Below are 25,004 nucleotides of genomic sequence, written 5' to 3'. Positions count from 1 at the left end.
ACTATTTTTCTTAATATAAGCATTTATAGCATAAAAAAATTAAAATTAAAAATAGAATTAAAAACAAGAATGAACTTTGACCCTTATTTCATACCAAGTACAAAAATCAACTCAAAATGCATTAAACACTTAAATTTAAGACTCCTAGAAGAAAGATTTCACTTACATTGGTATTGATAGTGCTTTAAAATTTTTTTAACACCAAAAGCACAGGCAGCAAGTAGGACTACATCAATCTAAAAAGCTTCTGCACAGAAAAGAAAAAAAAAAAGCTGAAATGGTAACCTATTGAATGGGGGGAAATATTTGTAAATCATATATCTGATAACAGTGTAATATCCAAAATACATAAGAAACCCATACAGCTCAATAGTAGTAAAAAAACCAATCTGATTTTTCAAAATTGGACAGAGGACCTGATCAGACATTTTTCCAAAGAATATAGATAAATGGCCAGGTATATGAAAAGGTGCTTAACATCACTAATCATCAAGGAAATGCAAATCAAAACTATGATGTATCACCTCACACCTAATAGAATGTCTCTTATCAAAGAGGAGATAGCAAGTGTTAGCAAGAATGTGGAGAAAAGGGAACCCTTGTATACTGTTGATGGGAATGTAAACTCATATGGCTACTATAGAAAGCAGCATGGGGGTGCTTCAAAAAAACATAAACTATGATTCAGCAATTCCACTTCTGAGTATGTATCTAAAGGAAATGAAATCACTTTCTCAAAGGGATATCTGACTTCTATGTTTACTGCAGTATTATTTGCAATAGCCAAAACATGAAAACAATCTAGATTGCCTATTGATAGATGAATAAAGAGAAAGTGATTATTTACATATATATGTGTATATCGTATACTTATGATATATAATATAATGGAATATTATTCAGCCAAAAAAGGAAGGAAATCCTGCCATTGTCATTGTGACAATGTGGATGAACCTTGAGGGCATTATGTTAAGTGAAATAAGTCAGCCAGAGAAAGACAAATATTCTACAACCTCACCAGTTTGTGAAATCTAAAAAAAAAACAAAAAAACCCTAACCTATAAAAAGAGAGTAGAGTGCTTATTGGCAGAGGTCAGGGTGTGGGAGAAATGGGTGCAAGTGATCAGATGTAGACTTCCAGTTATAAGATAAACAAGATCTGAGGATCTAATGCACAGCGTGGTGACTAAGGTTTTCAGCACTATATTGTATACTTGAAAGTTGCTTTAAAAAGTGGATCTTAAAAGTTCTCACTACACACACACACACACACACACACAATGATAATTATGTGAAGTGATGAGTACATTAGCTAACCTTATGGTAATCATTTTGCATTATATGTGTATGTCAAGTCATTATGCTATACAGTAAACATATATGTCAATTATATCTCAAAACTGGAAAAAATAAAAGAAGGGACAGTAGGAAAAGAGCTTTTAACTATCTGCTTACATTACTTTCTTTAAACTCTAATTCAAGTTCAATGTGTGGATTGCTTTAACAGTGATTATTAAGATAAACATTTAATGCAATTTTGTGTTAAACATTTAATGTCTGATTATGTGTTCCATAACTTTCCTCTTGTGAACTGGTAGGATTAAAATAATTTACTCAAAAGCTTAAGAGTTTGTAAGAATATTTAATGATTTTAAATAGATTGCATTGTATCTTGTAGACCTTCCTTTTATATAGCTTAAAAACGTATTAGTGTTGACAATGAATCTTTTATATGATTTTTAGTAAAACATAAAGATACTTCATAATTTACCACATTTGCATTGATTTTCATTCTATGAATAATTTTTAATTCATTTATATAAATTTTATGCCTATGTTATGAAATCATAATTATGCTAGTAGTTATGGAGAAAACAAAGGAATTTAAGATGTGATCTCAGGCTTCCATAAACATCTTGATTTATTAAGAAGAGAAAACAAATTTCTGGGGAAGATGACAGAGTCGGAGGATCCTAGGCTCAGCTCATACCACAGAGGCACGTAGATAACACCCACATTAAATAATAATGTAAATAATGCAGAAAACAACCCGAAGATTGGAAGAACAGACTCCTCACAGTTGGACTTAGAGAAGAGGACACGTTGAAAGTGGTAGGAAGGGTGGAGACATGGTCAGGAACCCAGAACATCCATCCATAGCAGAGAGAGGTACCATAGGCACAGAGGAGGAGAAAGGAGCAGAGCCCATACCAGACACCCCAGGCATGGGGGACGTGCAGAGGGAAAAACAAAAATAAAAACAAGAACAACAACAACAACAAAAAACTTTGGCTTTGGAACCAGAGGGGCTTAACTTTGAGAGTTCTTATACTCCATGGCACTAAACACCTGGAACTTTAAAAAATCAGTGGGCTTGGCTCTGGGAGAGAAAGAGGGTGATAGGAAACTGAGTTCCACCCTAAAAGAGACAAACAACCCTCCTGAGATACAGTATAGAAGCAGCAGTTTGGAAAATACCTGAGATTTATTTGCTGATCTCAGAACATGTGCTGGAGGGGCAGGGATCTTTAGGAGACTTCTCCAGAATAAAGAGGCTGGTAGGAACCATTCCCCCTGACCCCACCCCTCACTGGCCTAAATACATGGACACCTGCTGGAGCCAGTGAGAACATTCTCCACCTAGATTGCTAACACTGTGCCCTGCCTCCCCCACTTTCTCCTATGGATGCACCTTCTCCAATTCACCTTTGGCAGGAGTCCATGCAAAGCAGGGCCACAATCCTGTCAGTATGCAAATAGCCTCAAAGGATGCCATCACCACTCCAAAGTGACCCAGTGTTGACAAAGTACAACATACTTTCATGATATAAATCCTCAACAAAGTAGGTTTAGAGAGAACATACTTCAATATAATAATGACCATATGCATAAAAACCACAGCTAATCTCATACTCAATGGCAAGGAGCTGAAAGCTTTCCCTTAAGATCAGGAACAAGACAAGGACATTAACTCTCACCGCTTTTATCCACTATGGCACTGGAAGTCCTAGCTACAGCAATTAGGAAAAAGAAATAAAAATGAACCCAAATAGGCAAGAAGTCAAACTTACTGTTTGTAGACGACATGGTACCATACATTAAAAACCCTAAAGGCTCCACCAAAGAACTACTAGAACTGATAAATGAATTTGGTAAGGTCACTGCATACAAAATCAATATACAAAAATCTATTGCATTTCTATACACTAATAACAAAGTAGCAGAAGGAGAAATTAAGAAAACAATCTCACAATTGTACCGAAAATGATAAAAGACCTAAGAATAAACTTAACCACGGAAGTAAAAGGACTGTACTCTGTAAGCTATAAAACACCGATGAAGGTAACTGGAGATGACACAAACAAATGGAAAGATAGTCCATGCTCATGGATTGCAAGAACAAATATTGTTAAAAATGTTCATATTAAAAAAAACTTCATATTACCCAAAGAAATCTACAGATTTAATGCAATCCCTATCAAAATACAAAGAGCATTTCTAATGGAACTATAACAAATTATCCTAAAATTTTCATGGAATCACGACAGACTCCAAATAATCAAAGTAATCTTGAAAAGAATGAAAAAAAAAAAAAAAGAAAAAGAAGAAAAGCATGAACAAAACTGGAAGGTATCACAATCTCCAATTTCAAGATATACTACAATGCTTGTAGTAATCAATACAGTATAGTCATGGCACAAAATAGGCACATAGATCAGTAGAACAGAATAGAGAGCCCAGAAATAAACCTCCTGTTATATGGTCAATGACTCTTTGACAGAGGAGGCAAGAATATTAAATGAGAAAAATATTTTTAAGAAATGATGTTGGGAAAACTGGACAACAGCTTGAAAAGAATGAAACTGGACCGTTTTCTTACACCACACACAAAAAATAAACTCAAAATGGATTAAAGACCCAAGTGTGAGACCTGAAATCCTAGAAGATAACATAGGCAATAATGTATCTGACATTGTCTGTAGCAATATTTTTCTAGATATGTCTCCTGAGCCATGGGAAACAAAAGCAAAAATAAACTATTAGGACTGTATCAAAATAAAAAGCTTCTGCACAGCAAAGGAATCATCAAAACTAGAAGACAAGCTACTGAACAGGAGAAGATAATTGCAAATAACATATCTAATAAAGGGTTAGTATCTAAAAATATAAAGACAATGCAATTCAACACCAAAAAGCAATAATCCAATTAAAAATGGGCCAAAGACATGAACAGACATTTCTCCAAAGAAGACATACAGATGACCAACAGATACATGAAAAGATGCTCAACATCACTTATGGTCAGGGAAATCTAAGACTAAGTGATATCACCTCACACCTATCAGGATGTCTAAAATTAAAAAAAAAAAAATGTTGGTGAGGATATGGAGAAAAAGGAGCTCTCATGCAGGGTTGGTGAGATTGCAAACTGGTGCAACCACTGTAGAAAACAGTAGGAAGTCAAAAAGATGCATGCACCCCTATGTTTATTGCAGCATTATATATAATAGCAAAAATATGGAAGCAACCCAAATGTCCACCAATAGATGAAAGGATAAATATATATAATATATAATATATATATATAATTGAATATTACTTAGCCATAAAAAATAATGTAATCTTGCTATTTGCAACAACATGGATGGCTCCAGGGAATATAATGCCAAGTGAAATAAGTCAGTGAGAGAAAGACAAATGCCATATATTTTCACTCATATGTGGAATTTAAGAAACAAACCAAATAACGAAAAAAAAGAAAAGAAAAAAGCAGACTCACATAGAACAAATTGGTGGCCACCAGAGGGACAGTGATTTGGGAGGATGGGCAAAATAATTGAAGGGGGATAAGAGGACACTTCTCATGATGACCATTGAGTAATGTGTAGAATTGTTGAATCACTGTATCATCCACCTGAAACTAATATAACGCTATGTGTTAATTATAGTGGAATTAAAAAATAAAAACCAGAAAACAAATAATGTGGAGTATGATCAAATGTGTTAAAGTAGTCTGAGCAGTTGAACTCATTGTGAATTAGCCAGTGGGAGTAGGCTACTTGGTGAGAGTAGGTCTGGTTTACTTCTAGGATAGGTTAGCTTTCTGCTGATTGAAAATACTAAGCAAATCTGTGATCTTTGGTTGAATTTTTGACCAGAAATGCTTTTCTTATTAAATTTAAACATACTTAAGAATCTCAACCCCTAGAGGCATCTAGCCTTAGGAGGGCAAAGGAATATGTATTTATACATTTTTAAGGAATAATTAGGATTTAGATTGTTTAGCATTGACATTCTAAATTATTTAAATATACTTAAAATATTTTCAAGAACTTACTGCTTTTAACATGCATTTTAAAATTTCTTTTGCTATGTAATAACATTTGTGGTGTATTGTATATAGTGTTAAGAACTGCTTTCTTCACTGAAATCCTTTCATAAACATTTGTTTACTTAGCTTAAACAAATATAAGCAATATATCCAAGGAAACATTTGATATTTTAATCTATTGCAAGTAAACAGATTACATTAAAAAATTTCTATAGATAAAACATTTTCAAAAAGACATATATATCAAAAGAGCTTTGATCATTCTGACAGAACATGAAGACTCCTAACTCTGGGAAATGAACTAGGGGTGGTGGAAGGGGAGGAGGGCGGGGGGTGGGGGTGAATGGGTGACGGGCACTGAGGGCGGCACTTGACGGGATGAGCACTGGGTGTTATTCTGTATGTTGGCAAATTGAACACCAATAAAAAATAAATTTATTATTTAAAAAAATGAAAAATAGACAGTAGAATCCCATTTTGTCACTTGTAAAATACTCACTTCCTGATTCCTCTGAACCCTGTTTGCCGCTCTTTGTATTGCTTTGTTCATCAGCTATTTCTCACTAAAAGTCCTGCTACCAGCTAGTGTTAAACAGGCTGCATATCAAGCACTTTATCCTCTCAGTGTTCTACTTTCCAACAGCAATGGCATCTATCATTTTACTTAACTTCCCAGTAAGCAACCAGGGAGTTATTTCTGATTTTGCAGCTCTCAACTTTTGATCATACTCGACTCTAAATTCTATTTCACATTTTTCATCTACAGTGTCCAAACCCACTCCTTTCTGTTGTTACATGGTCAGTCTCTTTGTCCCCATTCTTATCTTTTGAGCCTATAATAGGACAGATCTCCAACCCCAATTGTTTCATTACATAAATGAGATGAATAACATTGAACGAATTATCCAACCTTTTTAATACTCTATCTATAAAATTAAACTTCAAAGGATGAAAATTTGCCCCATCAAATTTCTGTTCTGTTTACTCTGCCCATATTGACAACCAAGGATCTATTTTTACCCAACTTGCCCATTCTTGCCGTTCTTTTTATCATTTTATCCCCAGATATGTCACACATGTAGAAATGGTTTTAATATAGTCCACACCCTTAAGTAATTGTATCTAGCATATGTACAGAATTCTGTACTTTAACTCTGCTACCAGTGAACTCATTTGATACAATAGGTTTTGTAATTCCCACCATCACTGTTGTACATTTGGACAAAGTGAAATTCACAAAATAAATAACAGTTCAGACATATAGGCCAAAACTGATTCTGAAGCTGTAAATATGTTCATAATTTTGTAAAATTCTAAAGCATGCCTTTACTTCAGTTCACTTTTAAAAACAAACATAGGTTTAAAATTTAAGAATAATGCTGTTAATTTTAATTGTTATAGTTCAAATGATAATGGATTGTGACAAGTGAATGTGCCTTTCTAGTAATTTAATCCAATAATTTGATTTCAGACCTGAAAGCCATTATAGTGCTTTGATTTCCTGATTATGGGAACATAAATACAGAAGGAATTCCAATTATTTGCTGTTATACAAACACCTGCTAAAATTTATCTGGTACATTTACATGTGGGCTAAGAAATCGGTATTAAGATATCCAACTATTTACTGTCCCTTGATAGCAGTTGGATAAATATTCATCATATATGTCCTAATCGTATTTAACATGTTGCCTTTGGAAAAAAAAAAAAACATGTTGCCTGGTGTTGCCTTTGGTGTAATATTAATACTAATTAATATTATAGTGTATGTATTGTTATACTATATTTGTATTGTATTGTATTTGTATAATATTTTGGAGAATTGTAAAGACCCAGAAGATCAGGTCTGAATATTTAAGGAATTATTCAGAAATCTTATAATACTAAAAACTATAGAGAAACATAATTTAAGTTAGGTCTGTGTTTCTCAGATCAGGTTATTTTTAAATGCATTTTTTTTTCTCATTATAAGACAAGTATATATCACAATACTACAAAGACATGGAAACACAAAAAGAAGAAACTAAAATGACAGTAATCCCTCTGTTCAGATAAAATCACCAAATTTTGGTTTTACCACTGTTTTTCCCAATAAATGAAGCAGCATCTGGCACACAGTGTGTCTTAATAAGTATAAGAAAATTAATAAATGAGTAAATTACTGTCTGAGTGATGAGTTATAGATCAACCCTAACAACTGGTTTTCTATTTTTCTTTTGTGTAATGCAAGTGCCCCACTTAAGCCTTGATTGTCAAAGTGTTCACTTCAAAGATGGCTAATCTGATAAACACATTATCACCCACAGTAGACTAGATAAAGGTCCAAGCCACCTCCTCTGGCTGAAGCTCTTTTATTTTAGAGATCTTGGTTGATTTCAATTACTATTTGGGCCACTTGTTCTTTTCTCTCTCCGTGCTTTTAATTCCCATTCTTATTTTTTAAATTGACCAATAAAGAGTGAGCCCAGAAAACCCTAGGCTTCCACCCTGAACCCCAATAAAAGCAGAACCTCATAAGTTCTCTGTTCTCTCTCTCTCTACCTGTGATGTCACTGTATGGCCCCCAGGTGTGCTGTGTAATTCACAGGTCTTATAAGCAATAAATTTGTAATTTTTCAAAGTTTCCTGATGGTTATTGCTGAAGGGACTCTTGTAATTACAAGAACCACACATTGGTTATTGAGAGGATGAGGCACAAAATATTGATGTGCACTCATATGAATTTTTATTTTTTAAATTATTTTTATTTGGGATCCCTGGGTGGTGCAGCGGTTTGGCGCCTGCCTTTGGCCCAGGGCGCGATCCTGGAGACCCGGGATCGAATCCCACGTTGGGCTCCTGGTGCATGGAGCCTGCTTCTCCCTCTGCCTATGTCTCTGCCTCTCTCTCTCTTTCTGTGTGTGTGACTATCATAAATAAATAAAAATAAAAATAAATTTTTTAAAATTATTTTTATTTATTTTTATGTGAATTTTTAAAACAAAACTAAGATCATAGAGTAGGCATGCTTTTACATTTTTCTTCACTTACTGAGATATCTCAAGCAATTACACATATTCAGTATTTTAATACCTTTCAAATTATTAAATGATTTAATTATTCAAAGTATCATTTTAAGAACCACATCATATGCAAATCTATGAAAAGAATCACTTAAAATTTTTTTTTAATTAGTATAGCATACCTGTCATTGATATTGCTCCACTTGTAACTTCCACTGGATCCCTACAAGTCCAAACTATTTCACAATTGGAGGCAATCCATCCTTCCACCATCATCTCTTGACTTTATTTCCTGACTTCATACCAGTTTCCTCATAAGAAGCTATTTACCATTTACAGCAATGCTAAGCTCTTTCACATTTGGAGACTTACCACACATGTTTCCTTTTGTCACAAATGCTAGTCTCAGCTCCTCCTTCCTGAGAACACATATGCAGCTTTCCAAATCCAAATCACAGATTTCACTCCGGATCCTTTGTCACAGCGACCTTCAGGAGTTAGCACAAATTACATAGAGTAAGTCATCCAATAGAAAATGGAGAGAACTAAAAATTTAAGTCAATTCAAAAAGAAAAAAAAGGAACATTTTGATTTGCCAAGGCAGTTGAAAGTCTAGATAAAATTACTTCCCTGTTGTCCTATTAACAAGAATAAGTTATCTGAATCAGTACATTCCTTTCTTCTCTTTAGGAAACAGTGGCGTTTAATTCTTCTCTTCTGAGACCCCGTGTAATTGGAGAATGGATTGGTAGAGAAGAGAACGATGCTGACCCACTTGCCGCTGAAATGCTACAGCCCCCAGTTCCAAGAAGTAAAAATGAGCAATGGGAAAATGAAGATAATAGCTCAAGCCCTGCAGGAAGGTGAGATGAGATGCCTTCTAAGATTCTGAATATTTTTCATCGTTAAAAGCTAACGGGGAAATGAATCCAAGTGCGTGATTTTGATGAAGTAATTTAGCAATTTTATATAGAAAACTATGTTGGTTCCACATAAGATAAAAATTCATTTCTCAGTTTTAAAATTAAAGTTTTACTAGATCTGCTTTTAGTTTTGGGTTTAATTTTTTTCTTTATATCTAAGAAAATCACCATCTCTCTGCTACTAAAACCAAATGGAGAAATAATTTCAAAGACCTAGGCTGTCAGTCAAGACCCGCTATAATGCTGGGCAGAGAGTGGCTGACCATTAAGAACTGGAGATGGAGGGCTTCTCTCTTACCAGAAAGATATAGTTGGTCAACAAGAAGAAGAAAACTATTAAAAGTATAATAGATCACATGAAGCAGAGTTAATATAGAATAAGAGAGAAAAACCTTGGTTTAGAACCATTTAAATTTAGAGTTGCTAACTATGATTGAACATGATTCTTTTCATTTTCCAAGTTTAATTTTGGAAGCATTTATGATTTGTGAATTTGAAAGCCCATATTTCACTTACCCAGTCCTATGATGCTCAAAATGGTGGTGGGAGATTTGCCTAATGTTTCCATATGCTGATAGAAATGAAGCAGTTTTGAAATGTCCAGATCATATTTATTAGAAAAAATTATATTCAGAACAACCTTTTTCTTGTTTTATAATACTACCTGCAGGGAGTAAAACCCTAAAATGAAAACTTCCACAATGAAGTTGGAGTGAAAAAGCATTATGAAGGCATGGCTTACACCAGCCTCAGAAAACGGATTTAAATACTCATGCATTGAATGTGAGAGAGCCAAAACTTTCTTTGGGTGCTACTAGCTCACCACCATAGAAGAGTTTTTCCTATGCATAGTATAACCAGAGTAACTTTTATTTCCTACATTAAATTTAGCAGCAACCAATAACTATTCTTTCTCAAGGAGAAAATTGTATTTTCTACAATGTAATAGCTTTCAGGGTTTTTTTTTTATTTTTTTTATTTTTTTATTTTTTTTACTTTGACTTATCACTTGGCTAGAAGGAAGGAAATTCAGAATACTCATTAATGTGCTTCAGGCATATAGAAAATTGATTCTATTTCCATGAGAAATAACTTTTAAATTATTTAAATAGTTGAAGTGTCCTGTATAAGGAGAAGAAAACCATTTTAAAAAATCCATTTACCTTCTTTTGTGAAATGCCAGATCAATTTCACCTGTCAATGAGGGTAATTTTATTTTTAATACCAGACTTATGAAACTCACTAGACCTTTATCTTTAGTCATTGCCAGATTCTCTGAATGGTCTCTGAATGTAAAGTAGCGAAATGTCAACCTTCATTTTGCTTTCATTTAGTCATAATAATAATCGGAGCTATTTATTGCAAATGTTAGTGCTTCTATTTTCTTCCTAGCTTCAGTGAGCTCTGATTCCCTTTTGAATATCCAATAAAGGGGAATCTTTCCTTCAGTCCTAGTCAAATCTATTACCCAGAAAACTCAACCAATGAAGACCTCTCTCAAATATTTGTTATGAAAAGTTATTTTTAGTGTTTCTCTTCTCTATCTTTAAATTATGCATTGAGGTATTCTCTACAAAATGAAGGCAAGTGAAGTCTCGCACCAGTGCCCCGTCAGAGCAGAAAGAATGCATGTATATCTGAACTTAGTTTAAAGAATAGCAGTAAACACTTGGGGTAGAAACTGTCTCTCTCTCATCTTCTAATACCAAACAGGATTCTGAATTTATACCAAGAACTTACATAGCATTAGATTTGATTTGGATGAATAAAAATAGATTGGGGAGAAATTATTTAAGGTCTCTAGAGGCTATAACTAGAGCGTTAGCTTTTGTATTTAAGTAGTAATGAACTTGTAACAGTCTTAAACATTAACAGGCTAAGTGATACTCTAGGCTTAGGAAAAAGAAGATTTAATTTTCAAGGATGACTTCTTCCATTTTTCTCTCCCCTGCTGGGCCTGGCTCATTGTCATTACCAATAGACATCTGTTATGTGAGGAAAGGAGACATGTAGAAGGCTGTGAGTAGACATCTGCTAAATAAAGCTCGTTTATAGTCTATCGTAACTTTTTGCCCTTTCCTATCACAGTTTTTCCTGTTGTTAATTCCTCAAGTCTTATTTGAATGGCTGCTATTACAACACTCCATCTTTAGTACATAGCCAGCTTTTCTCCTTAGGTCCTGCATGTAGAACATTGTATGAAGAGGGCCAGCAGCTTTAGTACTTGTAGCTGTCACCTGAAGAGTTAAGTGCTGGTTAAAAGAAAGGCAGTTATAAGGGCAATATAGAGAAACCAATAGGATAAGACAAGAGGGACTGACATGTGGTCCCTGACTACTCTGTGGTCTCTGAATGGACCCAAGAGATCTGTGAATCTCTTGAATTTAAGTTATGTAGACAGTGTTCTGTGTATCTACACATGGACATTTTCCTGACATATCTTTCTTAGATTTTCCAAAAGGTTTTATTATGTAAGTTTAAGAAAGAAATTAAAGCATCTGAGCAAGAATAGTAACAGGGGTTTATCAAAGAGAGAGGTGAATACACTGGGGAATGATTGAAGGCTTTCTGATACTATCAATTGACATGAATTGCTATGGCTTATCTAGCCATTTAGTGGGAAAGCCTACCTGTTTATTGCACATTTAGAGATATTAAAAATAATCACACATTGGTAATATAAAAGTAAATGTAAATAAAAAGTGTAATAAACCCATATAATTCTGTTTTAAGCCATCTTAATTAACCTTTGCAATAGATGGGTAATGGATTTCCTAAAATTACTAACTAAATTGTAATGTGAATTTGTAAACAGGCTTATCAAGCCTTGAAAGCATGATGAAGCTCTTCTGAGCTTAACCACTTTATTAAAACAAGACTAATATCAATAAATATTCTAGATCTGGTAAATTGGCATTGTTAAGTGAGGATTATTATTAGATGGTAAATATGCCATAAAATGAATAGAAAATCTTACAATTTAGAAATATGTATTAAATGTTAAAATAAAAGCTAAATTCGCTTTCCTTTAAGAAATGTTTCTTTTCATTAAAGCTCATATTTTCTTCTGATCTATCTGTTAACAAAACCTGGAAATGCTCCTCTTCTTTTAGAGCTTCCTCAGTTGGCAGCAAGAGACAAATAAGTAAAAAACCAAAAATGACAAATATGTGTACATATGTCAGAGACTGAATTAAGCTTAATAATTTAGGGATATTCTAACAAGTAACAGAAAGAATGTTGGTTAATCAAAAATTAATCTGCCAAAGGAATCAGAATAGAGGCCTTAAAAATACCTAAAACATTTGAAGGATATGCCTTATGACTCACACATTTCTTTTTTAAAGCCAAAAATGTATGTAACTAAATCATGCATTTATTTCAGAATGTTGATGAGGTCATTTTGATATGTTCAAAATTTGTTTTTTCTCATTTATTCATTTATTTCTTTACGAGATACATATCCTAACTCAAGTTATTATTTTATGGAATATATTTCTAGTCGCCTATGGACTCAAAGACTCATTTGTAATCTCTAGATAGGCAACATTTTGGACTTAATCAGTGTCTAGGACTCATAGCCTAGTACTATCTTTATCACCAAACCATGTATTTTAATGACACTAAAGGAAACACTTAACCCTCGTGAAATGATCTTAGTCATTTTTGGCTGTTGAATAGGAGTTATGTACTTATAATCTGCCATTTGGGGGCACCTGGGTGGCTCGGTGGTTGAGTGTCTGCCTTAGGCTCAGGTTGTGATCCCGGAGTCCTGGGATTGAGTCCTGCATCAGGCTCCCTGCAGGGATCCCAATAAATAAAATCTTTAAAAAAAAAATCTGCAATTTGTTCCTCATCTTCGACATCCCAATTTACATATTTTTCCTTTTTCTGTTTCACTACCAATATATTTCTCTGGATTTTCATGTCTGTCAATTTGGAGGGCTCATATACATCGTCTTATATTAATTCTTTATTTAATGTGTTAAAAATGGTAGAAAAAGTGAATCCATTAAACATTTATTGAGCATTAGGGGATCCCTAGGTGGCTGAGTGGTTTAGTGCCTGCCTTTGGCCCAGGGCACAATCCTGGAGACCCAGGATCGAGTCCCACATCGGGCTTCCTACGTGGAGCCTGCTTCTCCCTCTGCCTGTGTCTCTGCCTCTCTCTCTCTCTCTCTCTCTCTCTCTGTGTCTCTCATGAATAAATTTTAAAAATCTTTAAAAAAATAAATATTTATTGAGCATTAACACAAGGTAATGTTCTAGATACTAGGATACCAATATGAAAAAGAACATTCTAGATTCAAAACACTTACTTTCAAATGAGGAGAATGACAAAGAAATATGTCTTATTTCTGCAGTGCAGCACTCAAAATGCCTAGTATATAAAAAGCACTTAATAAATATCTGCTCATTAATTATAAAAACATCATACCTAGATATGGTAAAAAAAAAAAAAGACACCTCTTATGCATAAACCAAAATACAACAATTCATTGTGAAACTTTTTATCTTCAACAACTGGGATCTTAATGCAAAGAGAGTCCTTTACTTTCTGGCTAGAGTCTAGAAGGGCACAGATTCTGTCTGCTGGGCTGCAGTGGTGAACTAAACAAGTTTAGGAGATAGATCAAGAGGGGAATAATCCAGTTTTCCACTGAGAAGAGCACCTGGGGTCAGATAAAACTAATACTTACCAACCTGTGTTCAGAAACAAGAATATGTAACAAAATACAGCAGGGTCAGACATCCAGGGAAGAGTAGGGTCAGGAGGAGGGAAACAAATGGTCAGAATGCAGGCAGGCATCAGGAGTGAGAGTAAGGTTCCACCTAGAGAGGGAGGAGAGTGGCCACTTCAAACCATCCTTTTCTATCTGATCTGGTTCAGAATTTATCTTTTTGAACCAAAGTCAGATGGAGTCCTAGAGTGTATTAACACCACATTGAAGTATTAACTACTCTTCTTTTTCATAAGGCCTCTTTCTGATTCCCTTTCTCTCTAGGTGGGATATTACTGCCCAAGGAAATACCTGTAAATATCTAGGATGCTGTACATTGTGTTTTTTGAGCACAAAATGGTATTAATTATCATTTATTGGCTGCTGTTGGTGCCTTATACCTCATACTTCATTTCATCCTCATGAAACATTATCATCTGTATTTTAAGAATAAGGAGACTAAGTCCCAAAGTAGTTACATCAGTGTCCCAAGATAACACAACTATTAATTAGCTGAGCCAGTCTATCTTGCTGCAAATTCTTGCTGCAAATTCTGTGCCCTTAAATGCTTTGTTATGCCACTTTTCTTCAGAAAGGAATTCAGAATCCCCTTATCATTAAGGTTTTGGATCAAAGTTGGGATAAGAGGGGGCCCAGAATGCTAAGTGTCTTAGAAAGACCGCACACCCTACCTCTCCCCATCCCACTCACCACTTGTCTGCAGTAAGAGCCCTGCTTCCCTGAGGAATGTAATGTTGTAGTTTTCACTTCTACAGTCTATAGGTTAAAAGGAAAAGAGGAAGGTGACATCCTTGCTCCCCTTTCCTTCTTGCAGACCTTGCTGTCTCCTTTACCCCTGGTTCTGAATTTCATGTTTTATATGTGCTAATCTTCTACTACTTCTGGTAGCAATAATTTATCAATTCCCAGGTCATTCTCTTTTATTTTTCTTTCTTTCTTTTTTTTTGTTTTTGTTTTTGTTTTAGGTCATTCTCTTTTTCCTGAATATGTAAGCATCTGGCTCACTGTCACTTTCCCCAACATCCTTCCTATCTTGATAAAGTCACTGTCCACATTGATAATTCTTCCCCAAAACTAGTCTCTCCTTCCTTTGTCTGCTCTTCCCTACTTGTCTTGAATTCCACCCTACTTCAGTCACTCATTCCCTCTGTTATATCTAGGCCTCATTATTATTATCTGTAAACCTATAGTGTCATTTTCAGGTATTTTACTCTCTGAGTATACCTCCTGTCTTTTTAGTTTGCTCCTTCTGATACCCAGCTGTAACTGGGACCCAAATACACTGGTTCCACCCAGTTTTCCTTGCCACTCATCCAGTTTTTATTTTTGGCCCATTATTGTGATCTGTTTATTGAATATACCCTAGTTCCTTACTTCTCTTGTTCTTTGTTTTATTAGGTGGTAAAACTCTACCCTGTTTAAATCTAACTCTACCTATTCTGTGGCTGAACTGGCATAGACTGGAGAAGAACACATGGCCACACTGACTGTGAATTCATGACCACCAAACTCCAGGAGGTCATTGGTCCTGCCAAAAGATGCTCTGCATTCACTTGGTCTGTTCACATGTCCACACTCCTCAGTGATGATTTCATGACTTTTCTTGTCTCCCCCAAGCTCCAGCACTTCTCCTCAATCCTTACGTTCATTTGATGTCCCTTCCAGGAATGTAAATGTCATAGTCACTCTGGAAAATGGTCTGAGAATTTTATATAAAACTGACATGCAGATATCATATGATCCAAGAGTTGCACTCTTGGGCACTTTTCTTAAATAAATGGAAACTTAAGTTTACAGAAAAGCATGTATACAAATGTTCATAGCAACTCCATCATAATAGCCAAAAACCTAACATAGATGCCCTTCAAAGTGTGAATGGTTAGATAAACTGAAGTATATCCATGTCATGGAATACTACATAGCAAAAAAAAGGAATGAACCATTGATACATGCAACAGCATGAATGAATCTTCAGGGAATTAGACTGCCTGAAAAAAAAAATCTTAAAATTGTATGATCCCATTTATATAATATTCCTGAAATGACAAAATTTAAAGACTGGAGGATAAACTAGTGGTTGTCAGGGATTTGGGATGAGGGAGAAGGCATATGGAAGAAGGTGGGAGTGGTTAGGAAAGAGCAGTGTGAGAGTGCCTTGTGGTATTTGAAATGGTCTGGATCTTTATTCTGGTGGTGGATATATGACACACAAACCTACACAAGTACTAAAATTATCTAGAACTAAATACAGACACACAGGCATACACATACATATGAACACAATTAAAATAGGAAATCTGAATAAGATTGGAAAATTGTATCATTGTCAGGATCCTGGTTGGAATATTGTACTATAGTTTTATTAGATGACGCTATTGAAGAAAACAGTGTAAAGAGTGCACAGGATCTCTTTGTATTATTTCTTAGAAGTACAAGTAAACCTATAATTACTTCAAAGCCAAAAAAATCAATTAAAAGTGTTAGTATCTGTTGAAAACACCTTGACGTTTTTGACAGTCTATCTCCTTTGCAGTCTTTCAGCAAAGGGCATTCTTGCCTAAATAGTTTGTATGTTGGTCATTGCAAAATGGTAATTTTCTGATTCTGTCATGCCTTCTATATTTATTAACTAGCATTAACCTGGAAAAATAAATGCTTTTTCTCCACCCCTATATCCCCTGACCTTCTCTAACATATTCATCTAGCTTATAGGTGAACCAATGAGGTGGGGCTGATTGATCTTGCCCACTGATGACATACAATGTCATTTTTCCTGTTTCCTTCCTCGCCTTAGATAGTGTTGAACCTGGTACTTCTATTAAAACAATTTGAAATATCTCCAGCTGAAATTTATCTGGTTGGTTCTTTGTGTTTATGTTTTTGTTTTTTACCAAACTTCCTCTGCGTTTTGGCCTGGTGGCAATGGGGACAATGCATTTAACCCCTTCTGAATATCTTTAGAAAGTGTTAGACTTCCTCTACTTCATGTGTTTTGTTTTGTTTTGTTTTGTTTTTCATGAGGTGACATTTGCCATCCCCTTCCTTTGGGCAATAATATGAAAAGAAATCTGATTACAGAGAAGAGAAGAAATTTGGGACAGTTTTTGAAACTGTATATGATTGTTATTTGGACTTGTGAGGTTGTCCAATCAGATACTGTCTTGAGAAGTTGGGGGAGAGAGAACCATGAAAGACAGCATTTACCCAAAGGAGCCCTGGCTTTATCACAAAGAAAACCTTCCAAATTTACAAAGATTCTTTAGACTGGAAAAAACAGAAACATGTATTTGTCAGTTCTGGATCCATTCTTTCTTTTACCTCATCCAACCCCCAGATCTAGGCAGTGTGATAGGACAGTGAGGAAGTTTATTTTAATTATAGAAATTAAAATTTTCAGGGACATGGGTGGCTCATTAGGTTAAGCAGCAAACTCTTGATTTTGGCTCAGGTCATGATCTCGGGGTCCTGGGGTGGAACCCCATGTCACACTCCGTGCTCAGTGGGGAGTCCACTTGAGGATTCTCTCTCTGCCTCTTCCCCACTCATGCTCTCTCTCTCTCAAATCTTTTTTTTTTAAATGAATTAAAATGTTCATTTTAAAATAATCTTGCCATAGTATGTTAAAATAGTTATTCTATTACGTGTTTTTCTTTTTTTTAATAAATTTATTTTTTATTGCTGTTCAATTTGCCAACATATGGAACAACACCCAGTGCTCATCCCGTCAAGTGCCCACCTCAGTGCCCGTCACCCAGTCACCCCCACCCCCTGCCCACCTCCCCTTCCTCCACCCCTAGTTCATTTCTCAGAGTTAGGAGTCTTTCATGTTCTGTCTCCCTTTCTGATATTTCCCACTCATTTTTTCTTCTTTCGCCTTTATACCCTTTCACTATTTTTTATATTCCCCAAATGAATGAGACCATATAATGTTTGTCCTTCTCCGATTGACTTATTATATGTGCATTTGTTTGTACATCAGGGAATTTCATATAATAATCTGGGACTTTCTACCTCCTCTTTTTAAAAAATTAGAAAAATACATTAACATTGGGCTTTGTCTTTGACATGGCAACAATTGGTAGGCGCTGGTCAGCACCCTCTCCCTTAAATGGGGCAGGAGTTTCAGTTTGCTATATTTCTCACCATACCCACTTGGGAGATTTTTAATGAGGTACCAAGGATGTCTAGGAAAGAAGATAGTCTATGTTTCCATTATCCTTGGAGAAGACTTTACTAACATACCTGTAATTTTGCATCACAAAAATAATTGAATGAAAATTTGGTTGTAGACTTTATTTACCACAGCTAATTGGTAGAGTCATCATCATTGAAAACTAACATTTAAATATTTCTTCAGCTTAAAGGTGGAGCCCAAGACCAAAGGATTAAAACAGCAGCAGCAGCAACATAAGAAACTTCTGGCAGCAATGCTCTCTCAAGATTCTTTTGAGTCTCTCCACAGCCCCACGCCATCTGTAACAGAAGAAGATATTGATAATGAAGATGATGCAATGGAATTGCTGGGTAATTTTAAAAATTAATAATTTCTCTTTTTCTTCTTCTCTAGCATTGTAAAAATGGCTAGTGATAAAGAGATTTTAAAGTTTTTGAATAGTTTTGTCTTAGGGGAAAGAAACCGTTGACCCCATAATTTATACGTTAGATTTTCACAAAGTTGCATGTAAGAACTAAGTTGAAATCATCTAAGCATGTGAAGTATTTATTAGACTGTATTTTGTGCTTTGTATATGCAACACTTTACCTTCTGACTCCTTAACCAAGCTTTATTCCATGTGCAATTGTGATAAAAATTCAAGTCTGTCTGCTTTATTCTTTGATTATGATTGCCTTGATCACATCTTTTGTCTATAAAATATATCCAAAATACGTATTTCAGCCCTCATTCGAAGATGTCCCCCTGTTGTTTCAAGGGTGTGTTAGAAAAATACAGTAAAATTTAGAGAGACAGATAATAATTAGTGTTTTATGTCTTCTGTGACAAGAAAGTTTGCAAGATTTCAATGTTTTTATAGGCTTGTTACTTTCATGAAAAACCTTATTAGTGTTGTATATGTAGGGAACCCTTTATATCTTAAATGAAGTAAATGTGTGTTTTTATTTCACCATAAATCTTTGGATAATACTTTTTTAATTGAACTTTCCTTTTATTCTAAATCGTTAAAACAGTTTCCATATACTTTGTAACCATATACTAATGTGAATAAATAATGTAATCCTTTGAAAGCTGTAAATAAGCTTAACATAGAATAAGGAGGCCCAGAAATATACAGACATTTAAAAAAAATTTTTTTCCAAATTAACTTCCTAGATTTTAAGTGTTTATGGCATTAAAATATTATCATGATAAAAAGTGATATAGACCTCCTTGCGTAGACCTACAAAGGTATTATTTTTTCATTGATGGCAAGGTCACTGATGTTCTCTGATGTTATAATACTGCATTCATTCCAGCATTGAGGAGTCTTTCATGGCATTTTCACTTCATGCTGTTCATCTCTCTCTTCTTTTTTTTTTTTTTTTTAAGAACAATTAAGTCTGGGTGTTTTTTTAAGGAATCTCATCTCCCCACCTCCAAATCATTAATGTGGCAGATGTGCCAGATGTTGTGGTACCTTCATTCAACTTCAATTCAGCCAATGTTTACTAAGCACTTGCTGTGTGCTAAGCACTAAGCTCAGTCCTAGAGACATAAAAATAAAATAATCATGGATCCTGTTTGCATGAACTTCACATTTCTAGTATTTGATAAAAATGCAAATACATCATTCTAGTAGTTTTTGCTACAGGTGCTAATTTGATTAAGCACACAGTTTAATGTAGGGATAACACCTAATGCAGAGGTAGAGGATGGTGATCAGGGAATGTTTCATAGATGATTCCAGTGGTGAGTTGAGTCCTGGAGGACAAGTAGTTGGAAGTTCAACAGGCATTGTGGTCATTACCATTGTAGGTTTGTGCTTGGAGGAATGAACTCTTCTGTAATTGTGCTCCATAATTGTGCTCCATAACTGCCTGTAAATTGTTCCTTTGCTTTGGTCAGTGCAGCAAAGGTGGCAAGGCTTAAACAGTGACTGTCAATGGAAGACCAGGAGGTTGTTCATACAACATCAGTGTTGACTTTTTTTGGTACATCGACATTGGGTTGTGCTGATACTGTTCTCTCTCTCCCTTCCTTTGCACGTCAGTTCTTGGTCAGTTGATATCCACAGGAAGGTAGTAATACTTGCAAAGGTAATTTTTTGAAGAAATCCAGGATTGCTCCAAATTACTTTAGATTTCCTGATAGCCTCAGGAATGTCTCGTCAGAGTAGAGGAAATCATCAACTTCAGTGATACTGAGGAGTTCTTTAAGAAAACTCAGGTGTCCCTTAGTGCTGGTACCCCCTAGATCTCAGCTCCTCTGAAGTTTCTAGTCTCCGAAGCTGAAGACCAGATGGTTGGGTTTTGGAGACTATCTAATATGAGCAATTAATAGGTGATCCTCATTTTTTTTCATTTAGACATTTTAGCTTGTGGTCTCAGCAAAAATAAGAATGAGAAATATTTGAAAGTCTGGACTTTCTCCGTGTAACTCCACACTCTCAGCATAGGCAGCTGTAGTGTACTAATGCTTGCTTGTCTTAGATAATGAGATTTCTCTGCAATGACATGGAATGTTCCAAGTCCACTGGGCTATCCTCTAAAATAGTGCTATATGCGACCCTGTTGCCTAGTTGGATCAGTGAACAAAGGTCATATAGCAGAAAATTGTATCCAAAAGATTGTTTTGCCAAGAAGTTCATCAATATTGTAAAATGTTATTTGGTTGTGAAATATATTTGTTTTTAAGACCCAAGTATACCTATCCATTCAATTATTTAGAAAATATATATTTAAAATATAGGCTCAGTTTTCTTCAAAAGTAGTGTATATAAATTCATGGCTTATAATTTTACTTATGCTTTTATCTAATATGATGGTTCATCTCTTACATGAAATCAAACAGATGTACATGAAAATTTTCAGTTAATATAAAAGTTAAAAATTATTTTCAATCATGATACAGTAATGGATAAATGATTGATATGGATGAGTATGGGTATAAAATAAAATGATTATTAAGTTATTCGGTTTTAAGACCTGACATCTTCAGTAGCCAGGTATGTCTCTATTAATATTCCATTAGATTTCAGTACCTATACTAATGAATTGATGTGATATTGCTAAATCAATTTAGAAACTATCTAATGTCTACTTTTCCAGTCTTTTAATATTAGTTTTCAATCATATTTTTATTATTAAAGAATTTTAAGACAGTGTTTTTTGAAACCCTGATTCCAGAGCAACATACGTAATTGTACATATTTGAGGAAAATATAAATGCTCAGTTCCTGAAAATTTATATGAAATCAAGTTTTAGTACATAGAATTGTAAAAGGCAAGAGACATCTGATCTGGTATTTAAGATATCTTTTGCAAATCTGTAACATTGTAGAATGAATTTACTGTAACTTACATGTTTTTAGTGTGTAACTTGTCTATATCAGGCATAACTGGCTAAAAATTTATTATGCATGAAAGGAGTCTGTACTCTTTGTGAAGTGATAAATAAATGAGAAATATAATTATTAGTTAATGTAACAAAGGATTGTTCTTCAGTAAAACTGAAGGTGGAAAAGAAGCTTTTTAGTTGAATAAGTAGAGGTCAGTAAAACTTATCTTAATCTGTTTGTTAAGAAATCTAGCATTATTAATACATACTGGTTGATTTTTAATTGTATGTTTTTGGATTTCTATTTCAAGTGTATTGGGCATGTGAAAATATAGTTTGTACAACATCTGCGATTTTTTAAGTAGATTACATATTTACTGTAAGAATGCTTTAATTACTACTTTTAAATACATAGCACAAAAGTCGTTTGATATGGAATTATTATATACCAGAGAATAAAATATCCAAATTTCCTGAATTTTAAAATATAGCAATTTTAAGCACCACTGAAATTGGTGCTCTAATTACAGAAGACATTGGATAAAGAATCTGCCAACTCACCTCAAAGTAAGTAGTTCTCATTTTCAAATATAAGATATTCCCAATTATTTTAGTAACTATGCTGGAAATTAATGACCGAAGTGATTAAATTTACATATTTTTGAAAGTTGTTAAAATCAATAATTTGTCAAAGGTAGAAAGACAAATTACAATGGTACAGCAAGAGATTTATAAAAAGCCTATATGTATCTTTTACTCCACTGACTTTCACAGAAAATTTGAGGAACTTCACTAATTTAAAAGATATTTCAGTTTGTATATGTAAGCTCATTTTCATCACATGCATTTTTCATTTTATTCTTGATGAAATGCTAATTGCAATTATGTATTTGATGATCTATATAATTTATACTCCGTTGAAAATAGCAGAATTATTTGAAAGACATAAGTATTATTCTTACACATTTTAGTATAGGATATTACTTAAAAAAAGGTTTTTTGGCTTTTTCAGAATTAATGTTGAGCGAAATATCTAAAAATCACATTCCAGAGATGCTAAGAAAGGAAAACAGCATTAGTCATGATTTATAATTTCTGGTATTAGAAAGTATAATCATGTAAAATTAATCATAGAAAATTAAATAAAGGTATAAAAATTAAAACTAATGTATTACCAAAAGCAAACAAGGTGATTACAAATATATTTTATTTGTTTTAAATTTAGTAATTAAGAACAAGTATAATTATACTGGTATTCTTTGTAGAATATAGTAATTTCTAAATTTCTAAAACCCCAATATTGTACCAGATTATGTAAAACATAAATTTAATTTTCAAGAGGAACTCATTGCATTAAGGGACTCTTTTGGCAAATTCTTTGGCATTGTGACCAATCTTTATAAGTAAACATTCATGTTATGTTCTGTTTTGTTTTGTTTTTCCTCAGTTGGAGGCTTCTTAAAGCAGAAAGCACCCACACTTGCAGGATAAAAACATGTATTTCACTTAATGAATAATGTATACTGTCACTCAATGATGTTAGAAAAAAAGGAGAGAGGACCTTAAATGTTAAAAAAAAAAACTACCTACCTATCTATATACTTATATTCTAATGGTATTAAGTATGTGAACTAGTCTAAAGCACATATAAACTTTTTTCCTTTGAGTATTGATCATTGGGAATATCAGGACAATAGAAGAGTTGTCACTTTAAAATGAAGATTCTTTGGAGAAAAGATTCTTTTAAGAAGGCAAGGACTAAAAAAAAAAAAAAAAAAAAAAAAAAAAAAGAAGGCAAGGACTTTCCAAAATTAAATTTATAGATCCTTTAATATTATCTGTAAGGTTGCTTTAAATACTGCTTAGAAATTCATTCAGCGTAGAACCAAAATAGCTTAATATGGAATTTATACATATTAGATGTTAAAATATTCCAAATTTGTGAACCAAAATAACTTAATATGGAATTTGTACATATTAGATGTTAAAATATTCCAAATTTGTGAGGTATTGGTATAACGACTTTGAGGACCACTGAAATTAGTGAAATCTGGAACATACTGAAGAAAATAACACCCAGATCACCTCAATCTAAGCAACCCTGTTTTTTAAATACAAGATATTCTCAGAAATTCCAGTAATTCCAGTAGCATTGGTGGCCACAATTACTTAAGCATTATAGAAAAATCTGCACATATGTTTTTAAATGTTCACTAAACAAATTCATATAATTGAAAAACTAGGATTTCACACAGATGTATGAAAATATCTTTTACGTGCTAAATAATGAATGTCAACTCCTGTTGAGCCATGTGATATATTGTAGCAGAAATTCTATGAAATGCCCCCTCCATAGAGTTTTGTTCTATATTTTTGAATTCCATCTTCAGCTTGTTTTAGAGCTATCCTTGCCTGCACAAATGCCAAGTAAGTTCAAGTTGAAGTGTCCTCTAAGTGGAGTATAACTCCACACACTTAGCACCGTGTTTGTCTCTCCAGATTATGGTGACAGCATTTGAGAAAATCCACTCAGACACATTTTTTTTTTCATTCAGCGAATATCACACACCTGCTATGGAACAGTACTAGTTCATATAAATAGCACTAGGAATATTATGTCTTTTATTTTTCTAATTACTTGATATCTTTGGATTTTGAGAGAATGGTGAATCTGTTGAACTCTGGCATCTATATAGAACCTAGCAATTTGTAGATTTTTGCTTCAGCTCACAATTAGTCCATTACTAATTCATTCATAGCTTTATGAATTTCTCTACTTACAAAGAGACTCTTCACATTACTGGGAGTTCAGATTTGCCTGAATATGAACATGTTTCTTGAAATATTAACTGCTCGAGGATGATTCTCAAAATTTGGTTTATGAAGCTGATTTTTAAAAATCCCAGTCCCCCCCCCACCCAAATTTTGATTCATTAGATTTGAATACAGCCTATGAATCACCATGCTTTCCAACAGGAATGCCGTTCCTCCTGTCCTTCAAGAAATTCTGTTGCAGGTGATCTGTACAACATACAATGAGAAACTCTAATCTATAAGGTATGGTCGGTGAACTTTTTTGTTATTTGATCTACTATATCCTGAAGCAAGAGGAATAAGATTGTAGAAAGTATGATTTTTATAATATAAAGAGCATGGAATAGAGGTTTCTGAGTTAACCAGGCTCTTTTGAAATGTCTCCTGAAAACAAGGAAAAGTCTTGCTAAGAAGCTTTGGTTACAGTAGTTTGTATTACTAATTATTTCTCTCTTTCCTCCTGATTATCATATTTTATAGGAGCACTTGAAAAATGAACTCTTAAGAGTACAAAAATTACATAAGTTATAAAATAATTCTAGCATAGACTTCTAGACATAGTTTGATTGAGAGTCCCTTTTATCACATTATTATTCTGAACTTTATTTAGGATTTTGACTTTGCTTTTGTTAGATGTGATTCATAGCCCTCTTCACTATTTTCTAGAAGTACTTGTTTTTTTTGTATATAGAATTGCAT

The 25,004-nt window shown here is 34.0% G+C and overlaps 1 protein-coding gene across 1 annotated transcript in view; it reads left to right on the top strand.

The window, feature by feature from the left end:
* Window positions 1–25,004, top strand: part of C28H8orf34 (chromosome 28 C8orf34 homolog) — a 382,999-nt gene that overhangs the window by 132,160 nt on the left and 225,835 nt on the right. The window contains 2 exon segments of the mRNA XM_072803810.1: window positions 9,025–9,197; window positions 18,357–18,523. Of these exon segments, the coding sequence (XP_072659911.1) occupies window positions 9,025–9,197; window positions 18,357–18,523 (340 nt within the window).

This window comes from Canis lupus, chromosome 28, assembly GCF_048164855.1.
Source record: "Canis lupus baileyi chromosome 28, mCanLup2.hap1, whole genome shotgun sequence".
In the NCBI taxonomy this organism is placed as follows: Eukaryota; Metazoa; Chordata; class Mammalia; order Carnivora; family Canidae; genus Canis; species Canis lupus.
This window is presented reverse-complemented; position numbering and strand designations above follow the sequence as displayed.